The following is a 10,172-nucleotide window of genomic DNA, read 5'->3' on the forward strand; positions in this document are numbered from 1 at the left end:
CTACTCTATTTTCTCCTCTCCTCTCCTCTCCTCTCCTCTCCTCTCCTCTCCTCTCCTCTCCTCTCCTCTCCTCTCCTCTCCTCTCCATCCCCATCCCCATCCCACTCCACTCTATTTGATTCCATCCCTACCCTACCCCAGCCCATCCAATCCCTATCCCTATCCTATTCTAATTTTATTATATATATTCTATATTCTGTCTGTCTAGAGCTGGAGCCACCACAGTTTTCCAGAACTCTCCCATTCGGAATGAGAGAATAGGGAGGTGGGCATTCCTGAGCTCAGAGAAGAACTATTGATTTGATTTGATTTGATTAAAAAGTTGAGAACGTTTACCCTGACTTCCTTTCATATTTTTAATAATGTCCCCTTCTTTCAACTTAATTGTTAAAATTGAGTGACCACTGGAGGAAGGGCTTTGCATGGTTACAGTCAAGGTTTCGGGTGCTGTGTGAAGCCCTGAGGCTTCAGGATGTGCATCCCCTTGGTAGGGCATAGGCAGGTTTGTGTATTTGTACAGCTGTACAAATTTGGCAAATCTAAGACTCCTGGACTTCCAACTCCCAGCATCTCTCAACCAACCATGCTGACTGGGGAATTCTGGGAGTTGAAGTCCACAGATCTTAAAAGTTGCCATGTTTGGAGACCCCTATACTTAGACGCATTTGTGGGAAGATGATTATTTTTTGTTTTACTCTGCGGATCCTGACCTAATGTGGCCATTTTCAAAATTTGTTTTTCAATTGCCAACTTCTCCCACCCCACCAGACCCGGCCTTGATCTCTCCCGCTTCTCTGCCTAGAGAAATACAGGATCCCAAACTCCCATTTCATAATTCCTTTCCAATATTTCGTTGAAAGGGAAAAAAAATAAAACAGATCCTGTATACTGTATTTTTCGGACTATAAAATGCACCTGACTAACACACACCTAAAATTAGAAGAGGAAATCAAGAAAAAAAAGTTTTTGCCCTCTGCACGCCTGATTTTCAGGCCTTTTTTCAGGCCTTTTCCAGCCTTTTTTTGGACCGTTTCTGAGGCTTTTTTTGGCTTGTTTTCGAGGCTTTTAGGGGCCCATTTTTGAGTTTTTTTTCAGGCTGTTTTTTCCCAAAAAAAAATGGCCAAAAAAGCCTCGAAAACGGGCCGAAGAAAGGCCCAAAAATGGGGCGTGTGGAGGCAAAAAAACAGCTGGCAGGCTTTCCGCAATATTCGGTCTATAAGACGCACAGACATTTTCACCCCCTTATGGGAGACAAAAAAGTGTGTCTTATAGTCCAAAAAATACGGTATTTTAAGGAAGATTCTTAGCTCACAAGCTGAACGTCATTGCTTACTTAACCCTTATGACCTGTTAGAGCAGTGGTTCTTAACCTTTCTAATGCCGCGACCCTTTAATACAGTTCCTCATGTTGTGACCCCCAACCAGGGGTAGGTTCTAAATTTTTTTACTACTGGTTCCGTGGGCGTGGCTTATTTTGTGGGCGTGGCTTGGAGGTCATGTGACTCGGTGGGCGTGGCTAGCTGGTCATGTGACCGGGTGGCCATGGCTATGTGTATAGGGACTACTCAGAGGGCTGAAAAAAGTCATTTCTGACAGGTCCTCGCACTTTTGACTAGTCCTCACACTTATGACCATCCTCACATTTATGCCCGTGCAGCATTCTTAACAGCCATGTCACTCATTTCACAACTGCTTCTCTTCACCATGGTGATAAGATAGGGCAAAAAACGTAAAATGTGAGGACAGTCGTAAATTCGAGGACTGGTCAAAAGTGCGAGGACCAGTCAAAAATAACTTTTTCAGCCCTCTGAGTAGTCCATGTGCACAAAAGGACTACGCAGAGGGCTAAAAAAAGTGATTTCTGACAGGTCCTCGCACTTTTGACCGGTCTTCGCACTTATGACTGGTCATCATTTATGCCCATTGTAGCATTCTTAACAACCGTGTCACTCATTTCACAACCGCTTCTCTTCACCATGGTGACAAGATAGGGCAAAAACATAAAATGTGAGGACAGTCATAAGTTCAAGGACTGGTCAAAAGTGCGAGGACCAGTCAAAAATAACTTTTTCAGCCCTCTGAGTAGTCCATATGCATAAAAGGATACAGCAATAGAGAGGGGTGAAGGAAGGGAAGGGAAATTAGAGTAGGAGTGAGGGTAAGAGAGGAAGAGAGGAGGAGAAGGAGAAAGGAAGAGGAAGTAGGGAGGAGAAGAAGAGGGGGGGAAGAGAAAGTAAGAAGGAAAGAAAAGAGAGAGGTGGTAGGTTTGAGGAGAAAGATTGCTGTACAATAAAAAAGATGAAAGCGAAGAAAACCAACCCCAAACAAATATAAAGATATTAAGATAAAGAATGAATTGTTAAACTTTAAAGAATAAAAGAGAACAAATATGAATAAATAGCAATAATTAGAAACACACATAGAAACATACAATGTATTTTCTTTGAACAGAGTATTTGGCCGGTTCACAAATTTAAACAGTGTTTAGTCATTTCAATTAAATTTACAATTTCTATATTTCCTTTTTGCCATATTTATTCCTCATCTATTTTTTTAAAAAACCAATATTACCCTTCATCCTCATCTCTTATCTTAATCAAATTCAATTTTTCCCTTCTATTCTATATTATACCCCTTCACATTGTCATTTATTTTTATATCCATCCTCACATTGGTTAATTATGTAATTATGTAATACAGTTGTTTAATACAAATTCAACATTTTAATATAAATCAATTAGTTATATAACTTTTTTGTATATTAATCAATATGAACATGAATATTCCAATTATTTCCATGCAATCCAATTTCTTACAAATCAATTAATTATATTTACCAATAATAATAAACCAAATAATTTCCCCCATATATTCCTCCAAACCACAACTTAACCATTTCTGCTTTCAACACAATATACAATTAATAGTATTTCAGTTATTACAATTCCCTAGTTAAATAGAGCTTTTTTTCTTTTGTGTTTTAAAGTCTTGAACCTCCTCTTTTGCCCTAAATTTCCCATTGTTTGCAGTTTTGCACCTACCTTTTTTGGTGAGGAAAAAGAAATCTCTCTGCCTCATTTTGTCACGTTGCAGCAAAGACCCTGCTTTAGTTTCAATTTCGCTTTTTCAGCATAGCTAGGGGAAAAAAAATCTGCTCCAGCTCTCTTTGCAGCTAGCAACAGAGAACAGACCCCTGCGCAAAACAGCTGAGAGCAAATCAGCTGAGAGTCGGGAGGCCGATCTAATCAACTTGTGGTAATTAACCTATGCTGAAGCTGAAAGGGGCTGTTTTTTCTATTTTTGCAGGCACCGGTCTACTCATTTGTTTTCTTTTAACACTGATCAGCTGTAGGGCAGCCCTTTGAAGCCCCGTGGCAAGAATTTAAACAGTTTTTTTCCCTCTAGCCATCAGCTGGGACTCAGGAGGCAGCAACAGATTGGGAGTGGGCGGGGTAAGCGAACAGCCAACGGCAATCTGGCAGAGGGTGAGGGTGAGTGAAGGCATGGGGGGCGTGAGAGAGGGCTTTGGCGACCCCTGTGAAATGGCCGTTCGACCCCCAAAGGGGTCGCGACCCCCAGGTTGAGAACCACTGTGTTAGAGGGATTCATAATAGGATTAAAGTTCTCTGTCATTAGTTAAGGTACTTCTATTCATTTTGATGGATTGTTATTTACCTGCAGGAAAAGCAAAGGCCTTTCTTTCTTCCTGAAATTCTACGCAGAGAGAACAAGCTCTTGATTCCTAGAAGAAGCGAGTTCTTAGATGCCATGCAAGGCATTTAGACGGGTTTTGCTAGAAATGTGTTTCTTTTTTTCCTCTGGGTGGAACAATCAGCAGACTTTAAAGTTGTGAAAATAGGCAATGTTAGTGGAAGGATAAAACTATTTTTGAAAAGACTGATGCCTTTGTTGGGGGGCCTTCTGCAGGTGGAATGATGCCTTCCGTCAGGAGGTCATTTCCAGCCGAGTAGAGAAATCCTTGGCGAAAGCCATCAGAGATGCTGAACACCCACCTCAGGCCTGGGTCCTTGTCAGCGGCATAGGTATTACTCACAGTGTTGTAACTTTGTTATCCCTTTAACTGTAAGTAAATATTGAGCGCAAGCACAGGTAGTCCTCAACGTATGACCGCAATGGAGCCCAAAATTTCTTTTGCTAATAGAGACAATTCTTGAGTGAGTTTTGCCCCACACTGCCACCTTTCTTGCTTTTCTTGTTAAGTGAATCGCTGCCGTCGTTAAGTCAGTAACACAGTTGCTAAGTGAATCTGGCTTCCCCATTGACTCTGCTTGTCAGAAGGTCGCAAATGTTGAACTGGAGACACTGCAACCGTCATAAATATGAGTCAGTTGCCGAGCGCCTTGAATCATGATCGTGTGACCATGGGGATGCCGCAACGGTCGTAAGTGTGAAAAACATTCCTAAGTCACTTTTTCCAGTGCTGTTGTTAACTTCAAGCAGTCATGAAACGAACCGTTATAAGTCGAGGATTACCTATAATAGGAAAAAGAGTTTTGGGAACCGAATTAATCCCTCATCCTGGATGGGAACTACTTTTAAACCAATTTGTGTCAAGTACAGGTAGTCCTCAACTCATGACCACAGTTGAGCCCAAAACGTATGTGAGAAATTCGTTAAGTGTATTTGCCACATTTGTTAAGTGAATCGTTGCAGTTGTTAAGTTAGTAACAGGGTTGTGAAGTGGATCTGGTTTCCCCCTTGACTTTGCTTCAGGGGTGAAATGCTCCTGGTTCGGATCCGGTAGCGATGGCGGCGGGTGGTTTGGAGAACCGGTAGCAAAAATCCCTGCCCGCCCCCCATGCCCAGCTGAGCCGCGCTATCACCAGAGGCTTTTTTTTTACTTTTAAAAGCATTTTTTCTACAACCTCTTCGGCCGAAAAAATGCTTTTAAAAGTAAAAGTAAAAAAAAAAAAGTTGGCCACACCCACCCAGTCACATTACCCCCCCCCCACCAAGCCACGCCCACAGAACCGGTAGTAACTAATTTTACATTTCACCACTGCTTTGCTTGTCAAGAAGGTCGCAAAAGGGGATCCTTTAACCCAGGGGCATTGCAACAGTCATAAACTGTTCTGCCCAGCTACGGATCCCAGAGAATGCAGCACACACAAACTATAAACCAAACTCAATTTACTTCCAAACGTAGTTTTTTTTTACAAATGCAGGCTGTTAACTAAAACGTCCTTAACAACCTGCCACAAATTCCACAAAAAGATAAAGTCTTACGAGAGTTGGCAAAAAGCCCAGAAGCAAGGTTTGCAAAGAAAATCCAGATTCAATGATCATCAAGCGAACATGTGTTGTTTCCTGCAGCTTTTTAGAAGCTGTGTGCAAACTTAAATAGGCTAAGGGAGTGGCCAATTAGCCCCAAGCCTTACTCTCGAGGAGACCTCCTCCTGAGTAATCACTCCTGCCTTTTGGCAGCTCTGCGTGCTCGTGCATTGAGAAGAGGCTCCTCCACTTCATCCTCTTCACTTAAAGAAGCCTCTGGAGGTTCTGAAGGCCCTGGCTGAATCCCTGCCTCTGGCACCACATCTTCTTCAGCCTCCTCGCTGTCCAACGCGAGCGCCGGCTGCACAAGCTGCTGGCGCGACACCACACCAGCCTCTTCCTCGTCGGGATCAGCAACAATCCGCGCAGGCCGCTGGCGGGCCACAACATAAACATGAGTCAGTTGTCAAGCATCCAAATGTAAATCACGTGAGCCTGGGGATGCGGCAACGGTCATACGTGTGAAAAACGGTCATGAGTCCCTTTTTTCAGTGCTGTTGTAACTTTGAACAGTCACTAAGTGAACTGCTGTAAATTGAGAACTACCTGTAGAGCAGCAATTTCGCTTATAGCAATAGCACTTAGACTTATATACCGCTTCATAGTGCTTTACAGCCCTCTCTAAGCGGTTTACAGAGTCATACGTGTAGCATAGCAACCAACAAAATTTATGTATCTACCCCAAGAATCTTAAAACCATTGATTTTATTGCTGGGTTCTATCGAATGCTCATAGGTTGTTGTGAAAGAATACTGACAAGCAGCCTTAATATCTTAAGGCAGTGTTTGTCCAGCTTGTCAACATTTAAGATGTGTGGACTTCAACTCCCAGAGTTCCTCAGCCAGCATGGCTGGCTTGAGAATCCTGGGAGTTGAAGTGTATACCTTAAAATTGACATGATTGACAAACACTGTATTAGGGTCTGCTTGTAATGGATGCATTTTTCCCCTTGGGGTTTAGGGCTAATTGGGGATTGGTGTAGCTTGCAAAAGCTGACATCTGAGAGTGAAGAGTGTCATTGATGTAGAAAAGTCAAAACTTTTGCTAAAGTTTTGAAGTAGATAGCGGCTCAGTGAATTCAGCCATTATAGTCATGATTTGGGCTGTAGGGTGTCCAGGACCAATCAACAGTGGTTTGTTCAATAAAAATGTGATTAAGCAAACAAGCTTTCAGTGTGTGAGGCGCATCAAAGGAATTCAAAGCCAAGTAAATAGTGAATAGGGGTACGTGGGAGCAGTGTGGTGGCCTAGAGGTGGAGCTCTCGCCTCATAATCAGGAGGTTGTGAGTTTGATCCTAAGTAGTGTCAGATATTTCTCTGGCTGCAATGAATAATTATCTGCTGTGAACTCTGTGTAGGTGTCAGGAAGGGCATCCAGTCAATAAACTCTCAGCTCCAAATCAGTCGCCCTGACCCCAACCCAAAGCAAGGGATTTCAGGGTCGTTAAAAGAAAAAAAATAAGAGTACTTATGGTCCTACAGATGTTCATGAACTCCAGGTCCCATATTCTGCATTAAGGACCCTCTATATTGGAGCGGTTATGAATTGTAGACCACCAACATCTGCAGGGTTAAAAGTTTCCAATCCTGGATTTAAAAGAAGAATAGGTATGAAACTTAACTGAATAATGATTAAGCCAATATATGTTTTGGAAACCTCAAAAAGAGCTAGTTTCTGTATTCTTGAACTAACTGAGTAATAATTTCTACAGCTTTTTTGGGGAAAAGTATTTCTCAAAAAAATTTTGTAGATATATTCCAAAGTTCAGATCTAAAAGATGGGGTGTTTGTCCTAAGAGCTATGAAGATACTTTCACGGAGTACAGTTCTGTAATTAATCACCGTCTGATATCTCCTCCAGGATATTACCGGCCCAGCCACACCACCAAATACACTGAAGAAAGTCCCGGTGGAGACTTTGATTTCTTTTCTCGCTTGGTGACCTCTTGGGAGGAAGCAGCTAAAATTCCTAGTGAAGCCACTCGTCAAGTGGTAGTGAGATCTGGTAAGAGAAGACGCGCAATGTGGGGACATTTAATTGTAGACTAAAAATTCCAAACTTCTGCTTTGAAGATACTTTTTGTGGACCAGGAGTCTCCTCGGTCCACGGAGCGCCACTGGTCCGCAGCATGCCAGCTACCTGGCCATGCAAACAAGTGAAGCCTCATCCGTGGTATGCAGGCAAGCACGCTGTGATGACCTGGGGTGTGGCATGAAGGCAACACAGCCAGAGAACCGGTATGAGTCCCTTTACTGGCACCAACTTTGCCCCCAACGTCCTGTTTTCACTCCGGCCTGGAGAAAAACTCTCCCACAAGCCTTCAGCAGCTTTTGTCCACAAATACTCCAGTCCAAATGCTGTAAGCAGAATGACTGCAAATCAGTCACTCCAGCAGCGCAAGATAATGAGTCCCAAAAGCGAAGAATTCACGGCAATAATTCTGGCAAGGCAAGATAAGCATACAGAAGCATGACTATAATTCAGTCAGTCAGGAGGAATGCCAGGAATGCAGGCCCCACTCTCAACGCTAGATGAATTCAGCCAGTGGTGAAATGCTACCAGTTCGCTCCGGTTCGGGCGATCTGGTAGTGATAAAACTACTGGTTCGGGCGAACAGGTAGAAAAAAAAAGCTACCGGTTCAGGCGAACCGGTAGTTAGCTACCGGTTTGGTTGAACTGGTAGTTTAAAAAAGCTATTGGTTCCTCTGAACCGGTATTTCCGACGATCAGCTGTGCCACCCAATTTAGCTTTGCTAGAAAGCAGGAAATCCTGCTTTCTAGTGAAGCTAAATCGTGCAGCACAGCTGATCCCCCTCCCCCCCCCCGGTTCTACTTACCTTCCCAAGCCTCCTTTTGGCACGTACTATGCATGCACACGTGCAGCAGCATTTTGCGCGCCAGCAAACCGGATCAGATTTCACCACTGAATTCAGCATTTGTTCTCGACAAACACCCCTCCCAACTGCCTCTCCTTTAAAGTCCATCCCCAGGTGTGCCTTGTGAAGGGAATCAGGGCCCTTTCCTTCCTCGTAAGCCACACAACCCACGTTGCTCTCTTCTGCGTTCTTCCCTACATGCCTTAGGATGAAGAGAGGGGGGGCTTTGGTCTTGATCTGAACCCCCTCTCCCTTGTTCTACCTCTCCCCTGCTCTGCCCAGCCTGAATTTGCCCTTCCCCAGTTTCCTCCACAGCCAACGGAGCCACTCTTCCGCTCTCTGTCAGCTGTTTGTCTCCCATCTCAGATTCAGACTCCGATGGGGGCATGACACACACAAAACCACACTGCCTCCGGTCCCCGGAAAAACCTTTCTCCATGGAACCGGTCCCTGGTGCCCAAAAAGTTTGGGGAACGTTGTTGTTTTCCTACATGGAAATTAGGAAATTTCTGATTCAATTCTCATTCATTGTGGCTTTTGGTCATAAATGTATTTGACCAAACACAAATGTATTTGTGTTTTCCCTGATGAAGCAAGCCCACCTCTTTCCACTCATCACAAACACAACTGGAATAATGTGTGGTGTTGAAATCATGTACAGTTAGTTCTCGACTTACAACAGTTTTTTTAAAGTGACCGTTCTAAATTAAAAACAGCACTGAAAAATGTGACTTATGGTCATTTTTCAGACTTATGACCACGGCAGCATCCCCATGGTCACATGATCAAGATTCAGATGTTTGGCAACTGAGTCATATTTATGATGGCTGCCGTGTCCCGGGGTCATGTGATCCCCCTTTTGCGACCTTCTGACAATGGGGAAGCCAGATTTACTCAACAAACGTGTTACTCACTTAACCACTGCAGTGGTTCGTTCAACGAATGTGGCAAGAACGGTCGTAAAATGGGGCAAAACTCACTTAACAAATGTCTCACTTAGCAACAGAAATTTTGGGCTCAATTGTCGTAAATTGAGGACTACCTGTACATGTTAAGCCACAATGTAGTTTGCTAGGCTTGCGCCGTGTCACTGAACTCGTTTTCTAGCTTGGTGTGTTACACAGACCTGTTCCATTGGGCCATCTTCAGAGAACCATCTCAGTCGAAATTGGGCAACTCATCACGGCCAACTTGCGTCAGCCAACTTGCCACGGCCAATTCGCTGCGGAACAACTCACCACAAGACAATTATCAATTCAATTATCTACAATAACTTTAAAAATGTTTGAATTTTTGTCATTCGTATTTCAATCTGTCCCTCCTTTCTTTAGTGATTCTGTCCCACCATTTCTTTGATATTAGTGTAACACTTGTCTCGCAGAGAGTTGGCCACAGCGAGTTATCCTGCAAAGATCGCCATGGTGAGTTGCCCACGGTGAATTGTCATAGACCCATCCCATCAGCTATTGTGTATGGGAAGCCTATGCGAAATTTAACTCTGTAATTATACCTCTGTTTGCTTTAAGGGGCTGTCCTAGGCAAAGACGGTGGCGCCATTAGCCAGATGATATGGCCTTTCCGCCTTGGACTGGGAGGCCCCATTGCTTCTGGACACCAGCATTTCCCGTGGATCCACGTTGCCGACTTGGCAGGAATTGTGACCCACGTGCTGCAGAAAGAGGGCCTTAGGGGCATCTTAAATGGCGTGTCGCCGTCCGCCGTGGACACCACCAACGAGGACTTTGCCCGAGCGATGGGGTCGGTGCTCAAACGTCCCACCTTCTTGCCCCTGCCGGGTTTTGTAGTGAAAGCCGTTTTTGGCTCCGAGCGAAGCACCATGCTGCTCGATGGGCAGCAGGTTGTCCCCAAGAGAACTCTCGAGAGCGGCTACATGTTTGCATTCCCTGATCTTTCCTCTGCTCTCCAGGATATTCTAGATTGACCTGAGGAGGCGTGAGGCTGCATGTCAACGTGTTTCCATTTTTGTCTAATACTTGCTGGGT

The 10,172-nt window shown here is 44.1% G+C and overlaps 1 protein-coding gene across 1 annotated transcript in view; it reads left to right on the forward strand.

Annotated features, from left to right (window-relative positions):
- SDR39U1 (short chain dehydrogenase/reductase family 39U member 1) overlaps positions 1-10,172 on the forward strand; it is a 34,721-nt gene extending 24,549 nt beyond the window's left edge. The window contains exons 5-7 of the mRNA XM_070944785.1: positions 3,928-4,043; positions 7,154-7,297; positions 9,696-10,172. Coding sequence (XP_070800886.1) covers positions 3,928-4,043; positions 7,154-7,297; positions 9,696-10,111 — 676 coding nt within the window. The 3' untranslated portion in view covers positions 10,112-10,172. The remainder of the gene's footprint in view (positions 1-3,927; positions 4,044-7,153; positions 7,298-9,695) is intronic.

The sequence above is a fragment of the Pituophis catenifer genome, unplaced genomic scaffold, assembly GCF_029215685.1.
Source record: "Pituophis catenifer annectens isolate HBS135680 unplaced genomic scaffold, rPitCat1.0.hap2 SCAF_5, whole genome shotgun sequence".
NCBI lineage: Eukaryota > Metazoa > Chordata > Lepidosauria > Squamata > Colubridae > Pituophis > Pituophis catenifer.